This window comes from Castor canadensis, chromosome 9 (genome assembly GCF_047511655.1).
Source record: "Castor canadensis chromosome 9, mCasCan1.hap1v2, whole genome shotgun sequence".
Classification (NCBI taxonomy): domain Eukaryota; kingdom Metazoa; phylum Chordata; class Mammalia; order Rodentia; family Castoridae; genus Castor; species Castor canadensis.
In genome coordinates, this window is record NC_133394.1 from 95074010 (window position 1) to 95094177 (window position 20168).

The following is a 20168-nucleotide window of genomic DNA, read 5'->3' on the forward strand; positions in this document are numbered from 1 at the left end:
ACCAGGGACAGATTGCATTAACTACTTTGACCAAATTGGCAGAGCTAAGGGTCAAACCCAATTCTGACTAAGTGCAAAGCCTGACCTCTTTGTATTGTGTCATGATGCCGCCAACATATTCCTATTACTTTAGGAAAAGAAATGAAACCCTATAAAGCAATGCCAAGAAGACAGAAACCGGCGAATGACAACACCATGGTAATTGCAAAACATGGGCCTTGCACTGAGTGATATTGCAAGGTTTTTTTGCCTTTCAAACTTGTGGATATGCTCTATCTACCTGCCTTCTATCATATCTATCTAGAAATCTACACTATTGGCTTTCACCACTTCTTCACACACACACACACACACACACATACTTAATTTCAGCTCCCCTCAGTCAATGTCTGTCAGAGGGAGAGAGAGAGAGAGAGCGTTATAAGAGAGCTTTCTGCTTTTTGGAAAAAAATTTAACTGGTATTTGAGTAACAATGAAAGAAAAAAATCTTCAGACTGGATTTTATTTTAAATATTGCTTCCATTGTTCACAGTCCACTTTCATTTCTCCTTTAGCTCCATCTCTCAGTTATAACTCTGAAGTTCAATCCTAAAAACATAAATTTTTAGGATTTATGTTTTAGGAAACATAGTTTTTGCCATACCAGTTGCCACTTACTGAGCACCCACATGAACAAGGCAGGGAGTGCCTCACTTATATCTCCTTCTATACTATGACTCCCATTAGAATTCTCTATCCACGCCTTCATTTTATAAGTAGGAAGCTTAGGCTCTGAACACTTGAGTAACTAAGGTAGCAGATCCAGCATGGAGCAGAGCCAGAATTCAAATCACACTTTGATTCTTGTCTCTAGTATTCTTTCTGACACAGCACAAAAATAGTTAAAACATTTAAACTCAATTTAAAAGACTTCAAGTTGAATAAACTGATAGAGTAAGAAAACTAGTCATCTCCAATAGAAGAGACCCTTGAACCATATGAATTCACTAAGGACAAATGTCAAGATACTTTTCCTTCTCTTCATTATCCCTCTCAATTAAACTTTCTCCCCCTTTCTCACTTCCCTACATGAAGAAAAGTAGTGGTATCTGACTAAATAGTTACCTGGAAAATATCTAAGAAAATGATTCTGTATTATCCCTTAGACGAAAGATATTTTTTAATGTATTGAGTGCCTAACCTTATGCCATTATACTTTATAAATGTTAACTCACTTATAACAAAGCATAGACTATTATTCACATTTTGCAGGTGAGGGAAACTTGGATAGGTTTAAAACTCAGGGTGGAGTTACAAGTTCTTCCTTTCTCTTAAGGGCAATAATTCATCCGTGTGTATATGTCAATCTCCAGCTAAATGCTGATGACATCTAAATCTCATCTTCCAGGTCCTCCTCATCTCTTTGTTCCTAACCAGCAATTCTTATTTATGGACTTCACTATACTCTTCAGAATTGCTGATGACTCCAGAACTTTTGTTTATATGAATAATAAATGTTTACCATACTAGAAATTAAAACTGAGAAAAGTTCCTAACACTTATATATTAATTTATTTTAAAAATTAATAAAATCATTATGTTAATCTTATATTTTCCAAAAACTATATTTTCCAAAACAAACAATGTACTAAAAAAAGCCCATTGTTTTACAGTTTAAAAATCTCTCTAAACCAGGCACCAATGGCTCACACCTGTAGAAACTTGGGGGTTGGGGTGGGCAGAGATCAGGACCATCAGAGTTTCAGGCCAGCCCAGGCAAAAAGTTCACCAAACTCCATCTTAACCAATAGCTGGTCATGCCTGTCATCCCAAACTATGCAGGAAACTAAGATGAGGAGGATTGGGGTTCTAGGCTATCCAGGGCAAAAAAATGTTTGTGAGACCCCATCTCATTGGGGGAAAAGGCTGAGCATGGTAGCATGCATGTCATCCCAGCTATGGTGGGAAGCCTTAAATAAGGGAATCGCAGTCCAGGCCAGACTGGGAAAAAAAACAAGACTCTTATCTCCAAAATAACCAGAGCCCTGGAGGCATGGCTCAACTATACAGTGCCTGCCAGGCAAGAGCAAGCTTTGAGTTCAAACCCCAGTACTGCCAAACTAAAAGAAAGAAAAGAAATTAAAAACAGAACTATCATATGGCCCAGTGATCCCAGTGATACTTCCTCAGGGATATATTCAAATGAAGTGAAATCACAGCTTTCCTGTAAATATACCTGCACTCCCATGTTCATCACAGCATTATTTACAAAAGTCAAAATTTGAAGTAATCTAAATATGAGTTGACGGATGAATGGATAAAGAAAATGCCACACACACAAAATATGAGGGCTGAATACGGCCTTGAAAAAAAAGAGATAAACATGGACAAACCTGGAGTACAGTATGTTAAGTGAAATAAGCTAGACACAAAAAGAAAAATATTGCATGGTCTCACTTATATGTGAAATCTAAAAACAAAAAAAAAAGATCAAAATACAAAGAATAAAGTAATGGTTGTCAAGAGGAAAGAGATAGGGAGGTGTAAGTTAAAATATACAAAGTAACAGATAAGTAAACTGAGCAAGTCAAGCAATTGAATGTACAGAACAGTGAGGAAGCTGGTCTTCTCCCTTGGCCATTCTATTGTTGAAAAATACACTAAAATAAGAAACTATCTGTTGAAGAAGAAAAAATGCTTTGGAAATGGAAATTATTTTTATCACTTCTCAATTAATACAATTATTTTTCATTGTTCAAATTGCAGTAATAGCTGTGTGGTACTTATTCTCACTAAGACAAATCATATCCTAACTCAAAAGTCAATTCAGCCCTGCAATATAACTTCAAAAGGATGGGACTTCAAAAAATATCCATCAACCATCTAAATGTTTTAAATGACTTGTACCTCAATAATAGCTTTGTTTTAATTAAAGTTTTGGGAAGATTTTAAAGGACATTTCTTCTCCTTTATCTTGTTTTATCAACAAAGATTTTTTTAAATTCAGAGTTTTGAAGTCTCTGCTGTCATAGAAAAGCAATTATATGTTCCTTAATGGAAACAGAAAGTGATGTTTATTCTTCACATTGTGAATAAAATCTCATTGGGACTTTTTCAAGAAAATTAAATCTATGACAGTTGCTATAATTTATTAAAATCTTTGTGGCAAAAATTCCCAATTGTAAAATATATTTATTGTAAGGTTTACACATTGGAAAAATAATTTATCACGTGGTCTCATTGTGAAAGCCAGGTTTCCTCATCGAGGTCATTTCCCAGTTGGGTTCTTACTGGATGTCCTCTCATTGACCACAGTTAGTCTGCTTTCCTTTTCACTTCCCATAGTGCCTGGACTTCAATCCCAGCCTCAGAAATGGAATGAGGTGTAAGTTTATGAACCAAGTTGACAAGAGATACCCATGGCATTTGGATCACATGGTGTTAAAATAGGCGTTGTTTGTTCTTCAGGTTTTTATTTTTTAAGTTTTAATGATCTCTGAATATTTCTGAAGAGTGATTTCATGGTTTTTGGAAATGATAACTCAAATCTCTTTCTTTCCTATTCTATTTCTATGTGTGATTAGAACACATTCTAATCCATGTACCTCTCTTATTTCTCAGTTAGTAATATCCTTGTGTACATAGACATTTCTGTGTATGTAAAAATACACCAGATGTATCAGTTAGCTTCTGCTATGCATCACCCCAAAATTTAGTGGCTTCAAATAACAGCCATTAATGTGATTGAGCATTCCATTAGACTGACAATTTGGACTGTGCACAGATGGGCAGTTTTGTTGCTGTTCTGAGCTAGACTTGTTTATGGGTCTTTAACCAGCAGCAGGTTGGCCCAAAGTTCTCTATATTTAAATGTCAGCTGAGGTAGAAGTGCAATGGGGTCTAGAGTCCTTATCATTTCAAAGTTCATATGATCGTTTGAAAGTTTAAGAGCAATGAAAGGGTAAAGTCAGTACATAAGAGATTTTCAAGCTTTTCTTTGCTACTGACTTGTTGGCCAAAGCAGGTCACATGGTCAAGCCCAGTGTAAGTAAATCCTTTTAAAAGAAATACAGAGGCAATACCAGAGTCAATCCAGCACTCACTTCAACAACCAAGAAAAATTTCTCCCCTGGACCTGAAGCCATCAATTGTTATGTTGCTGGCCTAGAAGAGTTTTCCAATGAGAAAGCTTTATGGTGAAGTCACTAAATATACACTTAAATATTATTGGTATTCTATAGTGAGCAATTATTCATGATATTATAAGGTAAGAATAGTCAAAAAAATTGAGAAAAAATAATGATCAGACTTATCAGCCAGATCTTAAATTGTGCTACAAAACTTATAATACAGAATTAATGCCAGTATAGATCAGAGAACAGAATGTAAATTCTAGAGATATATTAAAAATATGTAGGCTAGAGGTGAAGATAATCAACATACATTACTGCACATATAGAAATGCCACAATGAAACCCATTACTATATATAGTATTTTGAAAGTAAAAATAGTTTCACAACTCATTTAATGGCAACTAGTAATCACAAAATTTCTCTGTGTAGGTTACACATTCTTTAGATGAGTCTGCACATTAGCACAGACTACTTACAAGTTTTTACATTAGCTACTGTCATTTTTCTTAAGGTCAATCAAAGATAACCTAGAATTTGAGCCATATGTTCAACAAAATTATCATATACTAAATCAGAGCTGGTTTATCACCAGTATTTATAAAACCAGGCCTAGGGAAAGTACTAGGTGAGGATATATGCATGGTCTTAATAGGGCAAATGTTTAGCCTGTCCTGATTATTATAAAATCAGAATGGCAAGAATATTCACAGTTACTATATATAATTTAATATACACCAAAATAAAAGAAATGATATTCTACAACTATATATTCACACATTTTTATCTAAGAAATAGTTTGCATCTTATTCATCACAAGTAAGTCTTTGTTTTCTCTCTTAAAATTCCTCAGTTTTTCTTTGTCACATCAATACACATACACACAAACAACACACTTCATACATGACACCTGCATCAGCATAGGGCTGTACACACATCTATGTCAATTTTTTTCAGTAGAACAAATTTGGCAGGACACAAATATAAAAATATGTAGGTTCTTAGTAATTGATAAAAGTGTCATTTCAAATCAGGAACCACTATGACCATTTATTTATTCATTACATATTTATTATCATCATTATTTATTAACAAACCATGGCAATGTTTCTGGAATTTCTGACAAGGGCCTGGCATTGTTCTAGGCACTGAGGATCGGGCAGCTAGCTCAGAAAATAAATGCAGTTATATAGTAATAATTGCCATAAGCCAGTAACATAGGGGGCTGTAACAGAGAAAGATTGGATGCTTTCTTCAAAATAGAACAGTCATGGGAAAGGCCTCCCTGAGGAGGTAATATTTCAAGAAAATCAGCACAATGAAAAGAAATCTGCTACATCCAAAGCAAAGCTTTCTTGGTAGGGATAATGCCATGAACAAAGGCAGTGAGATAGAACTAAGCTTATTCTGTTCCAAGAGCAGAATTCAAACCCAGGCAGCAATTACAGACTTAGTATCAGGGAAACAGAGTATCAGACAAAGTAGGGATGAGCCAGGCCAGGCCTTGGTAAGGAGTTCACATTTATTTTATTCCAGATATATGGGGAAACTACTAGAAAAGCTCGTAGCAAAGGTAATTACACTGATATGATCTGAATATTGTTTGTAAAAGATTATATCAGCTGGGCATGGTGGTACATGCCTGAAATTCCAGCTACCTGAGAAGCAGAGAATGAAGAATCTAGAGTTCAAGTTCACCCCAGGCAAAAAGTTAGAGACCCTATCTCAAAAACAAAAGGACTTAGGACATGGTTCAAACATTAGAGTGATTGCCTAGCATGTGCAGCGCCCTGGGTTCAATCCCAGTATGGGCAAATAAATAAATAAATTATATATATATATATATGTACATACAATGCTGGTTGGAGGTGAAGAATGAACTATAGTGTGACAGGGAGATCAGTTATAGGAGGCTATTTGTTCTGTTCAAACAAGAGATGATGCTGTGTAGATGTAGGATGGTAGCAAAGAAAATACAACCCCATGACTTGCTAATCTACATGGAAAGATGAAAAGAAAGGAATCAAGAGAGCCATTAAACATTCATGCAACCTGTCCATCACTGTGCTAAACTTAGGGTATGAACAGAGAATAAGATAAATATAGTCCTTGCCCTCACAGGGAGTTTGTAGCTTACAATTATTTAATAAATGTGACCTGACTGATAGACTAATAGTTCACAAAAATTACATTAGATTTAAATTTCATAGCTTTTAACATAATAAAGTCCAGATGGGTTAAAGTGTTTAATTTAATGAATAAATAACATCTAAATACTAGAAGAAAAATACATGTTTACTTATCTAAGGATGGAAAAGCTTTTGTAAAACTGAAGTACAACTGATTAGGAAAAGTAATAAATTTTAGCATTAAAATTTGAAATTTTTACACCAAAAATACCAAAAACAAGACTAAGAGGTGAACAAAAAGTCTAGGAAGTAAAGTCACAGCATAAATGATGAAGAGCTGATGTACTTCATATATAAAGACACCTGATAAATCAACAAGAAAAAGAGCAAAGAGTACAAAAAGCAGAAGTACAAGGTAAGTGTAAAGAAGGAGCTCAAGCTCACAGGTAATCAATAATATACACACTTAAAATACCATAGCAAGTTTCTTTTTTTTAATTTTTCAAGTTGATAAATGTTTAAAAGAAGCATAGTAACTTATGTTAGTTGCTTGGAAGTATAAATGTGACAAATTTTTGTTTTGTTTTTGTGGGGTTTTTTGCTTTTGTTTTTTTATTTTGCTTTCCCTGTTTTAAAACAGGGTCTCCCTCTGTAGCCCAGGCTGGCCTTGAACTCAGGAACCTCCTGATTCAGCTTTTCTAGTGCTGGAATTACAGGTGAGGACCATCATACTTACCTTGACAAAAATTTTTGGGGGACTGAGTTTTTAAAAATGCACATTCCTTTTCATCTGGCAACTTCTCTTTTTATTAGTATATATTAATTGAACAGAGGTTCCATTTTGATATACCCATACATGTCTATAATGTACTTTAATCAAATTCACTTCCTCTGTTACTCTTGCTCCTCCCCCCTCCCCCCTTTAAACTATTTTAACAGGTTTCATTATTCTATTTCCATATGTGTGTATAAAACACTGATCACTACCCCTCCCTTTACTGTCTCCTTTTGCCCTCTCCTTCTCCTACCCACAAACAGCTGGCATTTTACACTCATCATTTGCTTTGTTTTTTAAGTCTAAAATTTGCATATGAGAGAAAAATTTGATACTTGTGTTCCTGAGTCTGACTTATTTTGCTTTAACATGATGATCTCTAGTTCCATCCATATTCCTGCAAATGACATAATTTCATTCTTCTTTAAGGCTGAACAATACTCCATTGTGTATAAATACCTCATTTCCTTTACCCATCCATCAACTGATGAGCACCTGGCTTATTCCATAGTTTGGTTATTGTGAATCATGCTGCTATAAACATGGGTGTGCAAGTACCTCAATGGTACGATAACTTACAGTCCTTCACTTTTTAACATACATCTAAACTAATTGTGGATATTGCAGTTATATATAAACATTTATTGCAGTATTGTTCAGCAACATAACTTTCTCATAATAAGGAGCTGATTAAATAAACATTGGTCTATACATATGGTGCAGCTAGTTAAAATCATATTGCAGAAAGAAACCTGACTTGACATATGGTAAATTGTTCACAGCATCTTTGATGTCATAAAGTAGGTTATAAAACAATAAACTGAATATAACAGCATTTTTGTAGATTTCCATAGGGAAAATATGTTAACAATGATTTTCACCAAAGTGATTATAATAGTTATATTTGAGAGATAAACTTGTAAGTTTTTCTCAACATTTCTGTGGTCTTTGGATTTTTCATATTGCACATGTGGAGTTATATACTTTTTATATTGCAAAATAAAATTTTACATGTTTACAAAACTATAAAACATTTTAAAAAACCCACTAAGCCTCTAAGTAAAGCCAACCAGTTGAAGGCATTAATCAGTATAAAGCCTTCAAAGATGGCTTCAGATAAAAAATGCAAAACAATATTGCTCTGATAGTGATAATAAACAAATTAGACCTTGAGCTACAGAGCATGGGGCTGGAGCACTGATCTGAGCAAGATAGTCTGGAACCCAGGAGCTGTAAACACTGCAGGTCTTCTTAGTCATCATCCAAAGGTCGGTCCATGACAGCCACCACACACCAGGGATTTTGGGCCAATGTGGAAACAGAGCTCATACACATAATGCCAGGTCACACCTGTTCTTTTTTATTATTATTATTGTTGTTGTTGTGCTGGGTGGGGGTATATTGTGGCATTTATAAAAGTTCTTACAATGTATCAAACATATCATACTTGAACTCACCTCCCCCATTGGTCTCCTTCATCCCCTTCCCCCCCACACACACACCTGTTCTTATATTTTACAAAAGTGTTGAACTGAGGCCAATAGGAAAAGGGGACCAGGAACTAGAGAAAAGGTTAGATCAAAAAAGAATTAACATAGAAGGTAACACACATGCACAGGAAATCAATGTGAGTCAACTCCCTGTATAGCTATCCTTATCTCAACCAGCAAAAACCCTTGTTCCTTCCTATTATTGCTTATACTCTCTCTACAACAAAATTAGAGATAAGGGCAAAATAGTTTCTGCTGGTCATTGAGGGGGTGGGGGGAGAGGGAGGGGGCAGAGTGGGTGGTAAGGGAGGGGGTGGGGGCAGGGGGGAGAAATGACCCAAGCCTTGTATGCACATATGAATAATAAAAGAAAAAAAAAGTGTTGATTGTGATCTAGTAAGCCCCTTTCTCCAAAGAATGACAAATCTCATCGTTCCTGGTCTTCAGACACCACAGGTTAAATAAACTGACCTCTTGCAAATGCAGAAGCCTCTCTCATACAGGTGACCTGTAATTGTAGAATCCTGGTCAGTCATTCTATTAATCCTGTGTTTGAACCCAGAGGGCACCAAAAATCAACTGACTGCGGAACTCAGTGGGAATCATACTGAATTCCTTAAGGTATGTACTGTGTTACCCTTGAAAAACAACTTATTTTTTTTAAATAGGTAATTTCTTTAAATAGGAAACAGGGAAGTACCAATGGCATTAAAAATGTGTGAGTGTGTGCATAAGTAAAATCACTTTGTATTCCCACAGCATCTGTCCTCTGGCAGTCACTTTTGGCGTTCCTTTGCCATTAAAGATACTAAGAAAAAGCAGAATTTCCACATCCGGTGCAGCAGAGTAACAACGTAGTCTTTTGTTATACTCGTTTTTCAAACTTTGATGTCCGCCTGATTCTTCTGTGGAGCTAATACAAAGTACAGCTGGCTGAGTACCTGCCCCAGATCTCCTAAACCCCAGTCTCCCGGGTGGTCATGCCCAGGGGCGAGCGGGTTTTGCAAGCTGCCTGGGTGGTTCTGGCGCACCCTGGGGTGCGAACTCCCTGCTCTGGGTGCAAAGGTGCTGGCAGCGAGACGGGGTGGCAAAAGACCAAGGAAAAGAAGAATCAAGTCTCAAGTTGAAAGATAGGTTTTTCTAAAGACCTGAGCAATGGCGTTTAGTCCTAATTGGTATCATTTCTCACAGGGAGTCCAGTGGATTCGGAATCACAGAATCGAGGTGAGAGGTGCAAGTTCGTGGTTAAAGTGTTACCGAGATTGTCAGGGATCATCTCACCAAGTGTGTCAGGGAGCAAGGAGTGCAGCCATCACAGGCTCCTAAGAAAGTAAACACTCCCAACATGCACTGAGGCGCTGGGAGGGGCTGGGTTTCTCTCACTTGCCTGCGGAGGTGAGCAGGAGTAATAATTTACAGCCGCTTGGGGTTGCTAATGGTGCGCGGGCCGCTGCAGGCGCGGAGCCCCAGGTGCGCCGCGGGAGCGCGCGCAGCACTCCGCCCCGCAGGCGAGCGGCGGGACAGGGGAACGGCGGGGCAGGCGAGTGGCCCGCGTGGGTGAGTGACTCTCACAGCCCCAGGACGGAGAGGCGGAGAGCAGCCTTTCCTGTGTAAGACTCAGCCCGGGATTCTTCGATCCGCAGCCAGATCAACCCAAGAACTGCTCACCGTGTGAAAACCAGGTGAAATTGGGAGCAGGGGAAAGAACCCCGCTAATCCATGTCTGGGGTGAGGTTAAGGGCAAGTTATTAGAAAGCAGAATCCATAAGCAGCAAAGGCAAATGGGTGTGTGTATCAGAGCAGCCTGAACCTGAGGTCGTACTTTTCCCTTTTCCTGACTAAGATAAACTTGTGGAGTGCATGGGATGGGGGTTGAGGGAGAGTAGGGAGAGAGAGGGGAGAAGGGCTTTGACTAAATGTGGCCACCCCCTCCTCACTTCCTCACGGGAAATGGCTCCATGAAGCTTTTACCTGGATGTGCTTGGATCTTACCCTTGCAAAGACAGACATTCCCCTTTCTCGCCTTGTGTTGAGTCATCAGATCAGAAAGATCTTTTTAATTGAGGAAATCGACTTTTTGTTTCCACAAAGCAACAGAGACCACCCTCAAATAATTGAAAAGGATTTTAGATATAATTTAAGGCCTCCCCAAACAAGGAAAGCATAATCATAAATAATCAAATAGGGGTCCGTGAGCTGCGAATACAAATCCTGAAGCAGGAGAATCATATGTTCAAATCTTGGCTCTGTCACTTACTAGGTTGCCCCTTCAGAAGTTACTTAGCATATCTAAATCTCAAAGTTCCGTCATCTCTAAAACAAGCATCAACAATACTTTGTGCCAAATAGGGCTTTGCTGGGAATTAAACACACAGCAGGTGTTCCATAAATGGTACCTCCTATTACCATGAAGAAATAGGCAGCTCTGCCAAAGGAGCAGTGTCAGGGAGGGTGAGCTGAACTGAGCTGAGCTGAGGTGGGCAGACCAGACAGTGTGGGGTGCTGGAATCCAGCTGGTTTCCAGACAGTGGGTCCAAAACATCCAGCAGATGGGCATCCAGCATTTCTCTGAGTAGCATGAAATGACCTGGCTTCTTGCCACTTTTCAAATACACAGATGGCATGGTAGCAAATTTAAACTTATCTGCTACCCAGTCAAATATATTTTGGAAAATTCATTTGTATTTCTTCAAAGAAAATAAAATTTTATAGTTGGAGATTTACACACTATCTCATGCTGTGGATCCCATGGCGTTTAAGTTTCATAAGAGAGACTGCATTTGAATGACTTTCATCAAATTAAGCCATCTAGTCCACTACACTGTAACACACTGAATTGGTTCTATTTAAGTGATGTTGACTTTCATTTGTGCTCCTGAACAAGAAACCTAAGAGAATCTTAGGCGTATTTTCAGTCATTACCTCTTAAGTGTCTTAAATTGCAGGAAAAGTGGCTTTAATTTTATGAGGTTCACTTAAAAGGCACTTTTGTAAATATTGCTAACTTTGGCGAGGGACAAGTTTAGTAGCTAGGATCAGTAATTTCCACTGAAGTCATTTTATCTTTTTATTAATATGACATATTTAAATGGCTCAAAGCTGACTGTAACTTAAGATCATCATTGTTTTAAAAATAATCTTTTAAAACAAGGACTATTTTTTCCAAGTTACACAGTTTAAATTCTCCATTGTACTTATCATTAGGTATTGACTGAGAATTGTGGGTAGAATTCTAAAGCAAAACTAATTGAACTTTACTATATACTGTTCTGTGGGGGGTCTAACAGTGTCTAGTGCACTTTAGCTTATAAAATAATTAATTATTAATTATTAAAATATCAATTTAAAATTAATTAGAGTACCAGTATTTACTAAACATTTTTCAGATTTTATGCTGAATATATATCTTCAAACTCAAATCAAATTATTTGATTCGATATTTCTTAATAGGATATGTCTATATAACAAACAGTAGCCCCAAATGTGATACATCTATTTAACCATATTTAATATTGAGGTTAATCTATTTAATCACATAACTAGGTAAAACTTCCTAAACTAGGAATACATGCAAGTTTTTCTCCATTCCTAATGTATAACATTATGATAAACTACTGTTTTCCTCAGTGAGAGAAAAATAGCCATCAATGATTAAGAAAACAGTAACTTTCCAGTTACATTCTAAGTAGTGTAACATATATGGCAGATGTATTTAACATGTCATTGAAAGTTTTATATTTGACCTTTGTTTTAATTTCCTGAAATGTTTGACTCCCAACCACTACAAAAAAAGTGTCCTAAAATAAGGAACATCCTGTAATTTAACCTAAAAAGAAACCCACTACCAACAGCCCATTTTATTGTGTAGATTCATTGCTTGCAATTTAGATGGGAAATTTAGAGTTGCTAGAGATGCATGGACTTTATATGGAAGTTTAAATTTTAAAACATAATTCTAATGTAGCCCTACTGAAAACAGATTATGAGAAAGGACTTCTTAGTACTTTCTTTCTTTTCTAAAGTGAAGGGTTAGAGAACAGTTCTGATGCAAAAATTAATCTAGATCTTTCAAACTACCAACTATAATGATTTTCTCACTTTCATAGCATAAGCTCAAGTGTAAAACTAGTCAGTACCACTGCTTTCAGAGGGTGACCATAGAGCTTTCTCCTCTTTACATCATGAGAGTGTTATCTTAGTAGCTTGGTTGGTTGAAGGCCAACTTCTGCATCATCACCCAGAGCCTAGTAAAAGGAACACAGAAAACATTGGTTCTGATTTTTTTCCTCAGTACTGGAGATCGAACTCAAGACCTTGAGTTTAACAAGTGCTCTACCACTTAACCCAAAAGCTCCAGTCCCTTTGCTTCTACCACTGCCTTCTGAGTAGCTGGCATTATTGGCTGTGCTACCATACCTGGCCAAAATATGAACAGGAAAAATGAGTCATGACCTTTGTGTAGTCAGCTTTTAGAATTGCTTCTTGGAAACTTGGAGCCCTTCTGCTGCACCGCAGCAGCAATTGCAGAAAATTCTCTTGGCAGACTAAGCAGCTCCCTTGCAGACCGAGTAGGGACAAGATGCCTTAAGACCTAAAGTGGCTTGATACCAGTTTTCTTCTCCTACTCCTGCTTTCCTTACTTCCCTGAGGACACTCTGGACAGAACAAAGTGCATTACATTAGCACCATGCAAATGTCCAATGGCATATTAGAGATCTGGCATTTCAAATGAGATTGCACTTGAACTGAGAGCAATGACATGCTTGCATAGAAATCTGGTTATTTGATCCATGCCCTGTTTAATCCTGCCATAAATTTAAGAATTGAAATAAATTTTTATTTGTATCTCAAGAATTTCTAGCTGCAACCAATACTGCTTAATAAAGTGGTAGTTTATACTCCAATTCTCTGCCAACTCTGCAAATGAGGCATTCTTCAGAAAAAACGTGGACTCAAGTGTTTCTCAGAAACTATACCTCTATTAATTCTTTTCTTTTCTTTTCAAAGTGGATAGTAGATCGAATTGTATATAGCTTATAGCTTTGTCTCATTCCCCTTAAATGATGTAATTGCTTCTGTCTCTACTCTTCCCTATCCCAGGTTCCAGCTCAGAGACTTGAGAAAACAGCCTTATTTTAGGGCTAAATACATGTTTTTTAACTTTCCTTTGTTCTTCAGACTGTACCAATGTTTTCGTTTAAAAAAAACATGTTTATAGACCTTCATATGATCTTACATTAAAATACACACTTCGTATGTCAATGTGATACTTTCCTCAGGTTTTTTTTTTAACTTCTGATTGTTTAGTTAGTTATTGTGGATACATGTGTGATGTATGATATATCCTATATGTATGATTTAGAAAGAACATATGAAATAAAAAAGGAAATCAGCATTCATGTACATTTATTGTTTTTTATTGTTATTTATTTATGTCACTTTTATTGTTAATATTTTAGAATTTCCCTGTATAGTGAATACATTTGACATTTTATCAATTTTTCATGTCCATACTTGCATATACTTACTCACTCTAGAAGATAGAAAGTGAAATAACAATAATTCTATCATAAAGGCTCTAGGAGTCAATTAAGTAAAATGAAACATGGTTAGACAAGAGGCAGAAATCAATTAGAAAGCTGCAAATAATTTGCTACAAGAGTTAGATGCTACAGAAAGTCTGGGAAATTAGGAGCTGTTTTCTTTTTTATTTAAATAAATATTTGTTTATTAGTACTAGTAAATTAATCATTTTCTATTAATATTAATGAATCAATAATTTGTTTACTATTAATATTAATATTTGTTTCATTTGTAAAATCCTGACCACTGTGATACCTCACGTCAGGAGACCTCAGGAACAAGGGACTAGAGATTAATGTATAGGCTAAACTTCCTGTGCCTAACACAGCTGCAGGTGCAGAGAAGGAACTCAATAAATATTTGCTAGATATACAAAGGAGTGAGCCAAGTTTTCCACTTTTAAATCAGTAACCATTTAATTAATCCATGGTTAGGCTCAGGAAGGTGTTTTGAATGACTGACCCATTTGAGTTTTTTGGGCTTGAATTCACCTTCTATCCACAAGCTTCATTTGTTCACAAGGTAACTAAGAAATCCAGGCAAACCACAAATGTGGGAGTACAGAGCTGTGGAAGGTGAACCACTGATGCACTATTTTTTCTTAGGTCCCAGCATCAGTGCCCACACACTGGTGTCTTCCTGTCTCTGAAGGCTCTAGATCCCATCTGCCTGCTATGAACCATTCTCCCTTCCTGGGCTTCTGCATTCTTTGCTCTGCTCTGTCCAGAACTTTAGCACTGTTCATTTTTCTAGGACTTTAATACTGACCTGTCAAGTTTCCTATCTCTTTAACTTCATTCTATCTAGAGACAATCAGAAAGTAAATTACCAAACTTATTAAATAAGTCCTCTTATTGTATGTACAATCTAAGTCAACAAACTTCTGCCCCAGGGCCTGGTAGTTGCTTATGTGATTCATCCTCCAAGCAAAGTACCTGTTTGTAGCAACCATCCTCCTCCTCAAGTCAGTTTATCCATTCTACCTAAAGAACTGAATATCTAAAATAAGACCTCACGGTTTCTGGACTTGTATTTTTTCCTTTTTTTCTTTTTCATAAGTCTTCTTCTTTTCTCCCATTCATGACCTCTATTGTTTTCCACCTAATGCTTTGAGAAAACTAATGCAGACTCTTAAGTCTATCAAGTCTTTGTAAGATTGTCACAAAAACCAGGTTTAGTATGCCATGAATAATAGTGAATGGCAATGGGGAAATAGGAAGGAGAACTACTTGAATTCATAGATCTATGCCTTACTTTGGAAATTATTAATACCAATGAGTCTTTTACCAAATAGTTTTCTTACTTTTTAGGTCTTTGAACTGTCTGAATATTTTTAGTCAGTGTTTAGATCAGACACACTCAATATTATTTTCTATCCATTTAACAATGAACAAAATTTTTATCTTCTGTTCATTTTCTTTCATTGAACTCCATTCAACTATTTTCCTTCCTAAGGTCAGAGAATAATGCAAGGGCATTCTTTGACAGTCTTTTACCTCCTCCTGCAGTCTCCTAAAGCTGGCTATGATTTGCTTTAGCGTAGATCATGGTTTGAAAATTGTTCACTCTCTTTAATGATATTTTTTATTTTTTGTAAATATAAAGAGAGAGAAAAATAAAGAGAGGAAACCTAATGGATCTGATGCAATGAATCTTCATCCCATTTGCCAATTTTCATTTCCTAGGAAACTTCCATGGGTGGTTCTTCAATTCCAAATATCTCTGCTGTTTGTTGAGGACTTGCTGCCTGGTTCACAGATGGCACCTTCTCCCTGTGTCCTCACGTAGGGGGAGGGGTAAGGCAGCTCTCTAGGTCTTGAACTCGGGTTATATTTTAAAAGTACGGTCAGTAGGAGTTACGTTTTTATTACAATTTGCTTATGGTGAAGGAGGAAAACTCAAGACCAAGACTTAGTTTTAGTGCCTAGTTGGGTAGATGGAAAAAATTGTGGACAAGAGAAACCTGGAGCATGAAGAGGAAGCCAGTGTTTCTGATTCAGACATATCTATCTTGAGTGTGAAACATCTCAGTAGAGAATACAGAGGGAGCAACATGAGTCTGGGAAACACCAAAGGGGCTGAGTAGATTAACAGATGCATTTATTTACCTGGAAGAAAGTATAGAAAGAGAAGAGAGGATGGAATGAACTCAAACAAGCCAGCATGTAGGCATCAGATAGAGGACACTAAAATGTTGAAGTATGTGAGACAGGAAGAAAATAGAGCAAAGCCATTGCTGCTTTGTATCAAAAGCCCCAAGAAGAAAGTGTTTCAAGAGGAAAGAAAAGTCAATCTCATTGAATGCTGCTGACAAAGTGAGGCAGAGACAATGAACTATTTGGCAAAGTATAGGGCATTGAAATATGGAAAAAGAGGTGCAAGGGAAGGGTAAAGTAAAGGAATAAGTATAAATAATTGAGATCCAGGAACAGGAAGGTAGCATTTGGGCTCCAGGGTCATGACTAGGGGATCTTAGTATGGGGCATCTACAACCCTTTTTGTGGGTTATAAGACTGGCAAAAATTGAAGCAAAGTTCAGATTTTAGAATCTAGTGTAAGCGCTGTGTAACTGGCCATCACAGATCAAATCTTGTGCATGTGAAACTGGGATGCTTCGTGCTCGTAGAACCTGCTGTGTCTGTCCTGGGACAGCTTAACCTGCCCAGGTTGCTTCTGACCTGTAGATTATGTTGGCTAAGCTTTCATCTCCTTGGCGTGAGTCTCACATGTGTCCTCCTGAGACACACACCTACCACCAATGTGTTGTCAAACAGGGTGACATTCCCAGCTAGAACAGCAGCATTCCTTGAGCAAGAGATAGAAGCAGAAAAGGAAATTGGAATAAACAGGTAATGGCAATAGTGGAACATAGAATCACAGTAGTGCAGATCAAAAGGCTGTGGGGAGATTTAAAGAGTGTCCACCTGAGTGGGGACTGGAGGACATACAGATCTGGACCTGCAGTGCTGAGGGTCTTTTGATCAAGGGGAACTGATGAGAGGAGATTCAATGGTATGAAATTTCATTAGACTACGAACCTGGGGTTGAAGAAATGCTTCAATTTTGAGTATGCAAAGATAGGTTCAAGTGCACCTGCAGAACGTGGTCTACATTTACTAAGATCCCAGGAAAGTTTAGGGCTAAGAAGGTGATGTGATGGTAAGAATGATGAAAGCATAAAAGGAAACTCCAGTCAAGCATCAAGCTTAGAACCTAATGCAAGATGCATGGTGAAGTTAACAAAGCAGTCTAAGGATAAAAAGATGTATCAGGGATTTCATGGCAGTAGCAGAATAGCTTTTATTTTTTTCCCTCCTTGTATCCTACATAATTAGAATATTATAACATCTTCCATTTATCATACCCAATCAAGATAACCTAATTTTAAAATAAGAGAATATCTTATACATACCCTTTTTTTTTTTCAAGTAAACTGAACTTTTCTCTCCAGCCTACCTTTTTCTTCTGACCATATCACTTATGGTTCTATAGGCTTGGAGCAATAATAATTAAATATTGAATTTCCGAAAAATAGAACATGAAAATACTATGTTTAATGCTTCATCTCACACCCTAATGCCATTTGTATGAACTCATAAAAGAGGAGGTTATTCATGTCCAACCACAGTTTCCAGCGCCTGAAGGAGAATGGGAGGATAGTATAAAATCCTTAATCAACCCTTCGAGTCACAGCTTGATTTTCACTACCTGGAATCTTGAAGTTGCACTCACCTGACAAGGACAGGGTCCTGCCATTTGGGTTAAGTTGCTGCAATAGAAAAAACAATATGACCCCTTACACAGATTCATGCAGGAGGAAACTCTTTCTAGAAATACATAAAAAACAGACTTAGCAAATTTCTCAATGCTTCCTTGCCTTGAGCTACTGTATCTGTAGTTTTTCAATTTACCCAATACATTTTTCTTTTTTGCTCACACATGAGATATTACCTCAAGACTCCCCAAATCATTCTTATTCATTACAGATACAACAAAATATTCAACTTAAATAAACTAATTTACAAATACATTCCAGGAACAAATCATTAATACTATTCTAATGTTTAGGGGATCCTCAGACCATCTTGAAAAGGGACAAAAGATGACTATGATGGCTCACCAGTACCCTTCTTGGATCTTCATCAATGACAGGATGTTTATAACCAGGTAATCATATATCTATGCTCTGTGTTATCTGATTCACCAGTCATTTGCAGAATATACCTTTCAGAGTTTCCTAAGCATGGTATATGATCAACAATATCAATAGAATTAAGTCACCAGATAAGATACTGCATAATGCCAGGCACAGTGGCTCATGCCTAGAATCCTAGCTAGTCAGAGGTAGATATCTGGAGGATTGCAGTTTGTAACCACCGAAGGTAAAAAGTTAGTAAGACCCCATCTCAACCAATAACTGGGTTGATGGTATGCACCTGTCATCCCAGCCACTCAGGAAACATAAATAGGAGGATTGTGGTCCAAGCCAGCTTGAACGTAAATACAAGACCCTGTCCCAAATATAACTAAAGTCAAAAGGGCTGGGGGGCTGGGGCGTGGCTCAAGTGGTATATTACTTCCTAGCAAGCATAAGTTCCTGAGTTCAAACCCCAGTACCACCACCACCAAAAAAAAAGCTACATTTCTGTTACAATAATTGGAACAGTTACAAAGAGCAAGATTACATGAAGGATCTAAGGCTGCTCGTAAAACACACACCTCGCTTCTCCCTTTCTTGCCCTTCATGACACATTATTTTTACTGCTCTTTCTTGACATTAGGTTATGTCATGTATGGCTAACATCCATAAGTGTGGTCTTGTACACAATAAATAACATCTTCTTTTGCATTGGGGAATAATAGAGCAGGGATTTAAAACCTGAAGTAAAGATGAGAGTGTCCAGGTATGGTGGTGCAATATTGTAATTCCAGGCAGAGATCACAAGGATGGTGGTTCAAGGCCAGCCTGAGCAAAAGTTACTGAGACCCCCATTACAACCAACAAGAAGGGCCTGGTGATGCACTTGTAATCCCAGCTAAGAAGGAGGCATAGATAGGAGAATTGGAATCTGAGGCCAGCCCAAGCAAAAATTCAAGACCCTGTCCAAAAATTAACTAAAGCAAAAAAATGGATGGGAGCATGGGTTCAGTGGTACAGTGCCTGCTTAGCAAGCACAAGGCCCTTTTTCATACCCTAGTACTGAAAATAAATAAAAAAGATGAGAACTAAATCAGGCTGAGCTAGAGCAGAAGCTGAGGATATGATAAAATAGTAAAAAATTAAGTAAGTACTAAAACATGACCCAAGCCATAGAGGGAGTGGGAAATGAAATAAAGCCAAATACAGACAGAAGTGGGAGTAGGTGGTGCAGTAGGAAAGCAGAAGGAGACAGAGATGCTCAACGATGAACTAAAGCCACAGCTGGAGGATAAGAGTGAAATGTAAGGGCGGGAGGAAGCCAACAAAAAACACTTAAAGAGCAGAGCAATAGAGGGAATGAATATAATCAAAGTATTTATGTATGTGTGGAATTACCACAACGAAACCTCTCATTTTGTACAATTAATATACCCAAATAAAAATAATAGAAAAACAGACTTAGAGATGGAGGATTCTTTATCCTTCCTCACATATTTACTGACTGCTCACTGGAGACAGGTTCTGTCCTAAACCTTCAGCATTCAGCAATGAACCAAAGAAAACCCTTCCTTATATCCTAAAGTGTGGGGTAGAGGATACAGTCAATATAAAATATAAATGCTGAAAAGTGAAGAATAAAAATAAAAGAGGTGGGAGTAAATGATACTGAACGTAGAGGGAGTAGAAACGGTTCCAGTCTGGGCTTCAAATAAGATGTCCAAGGAAGACCTCAGTGAAGAGATAGGAAAAACCTGCAGTTTGTGGCTTTGAACATTCCAAGCGAAGAGGACAGCAAGTTCATAGTCTTGAAGCAAGTCCATATGTGTGAGCATTGACTAGCCCACTGTAGAGGAAGTAAACAGACAGTAGGGAAAGGTGAGATCAGAGACAAAATGTGGGCAAAACATGCAGAGTTTGGAGACAGACAGTCACAGCATTA

General features: G+C 37.4%; 1 protein-coding gene and 1 non-coding gene across 4 annotated transcripts in view; one reads left to right on the forward strand and one right to left on the reverse strand.

Moving 5' to 3' along the window:
* Positions 1–4694: 4694 nt before the first annotated feature.
* Positions 4695–4824, reverse strand: LOC141411221 (small nucleolar RNA SNORA72). The gene has a single exon (XR_012436037.1). It is a non-coding gene; the product is annotated as a small nucleolar RNA SNORA72 (small nucleolar RNA).
* A 5001-nt stretch (positions 4825–9825) lies between these two features.
* The window catches only part of Rassf6 (Ras association domain family member 6), a 62301-nt gene continuing 51958 nt past the window's right edge, over positions 9826–20168 (forward strand). Inside the window, exons 1-2 of one of the 3 annotated variants that reach the window (XM_074042019.1) lie at positions 9826–10187; positions 18157–18255. Coding sequence is in view for 2 of the 3 variants with exons in the window: in XM_074042018.1 (XP_073898119.1) it covers positions 18191–18255 (65 nt within the window). In the remaining variant the exon portion in view is untranslated. The remainder of the gene's footprint in view (positions 10188–18156; positions 18256–20168) is intronic. The other 2 variants (XM_074042018.1, XM_074042020.1) reach the window with 2 other exon arrangements.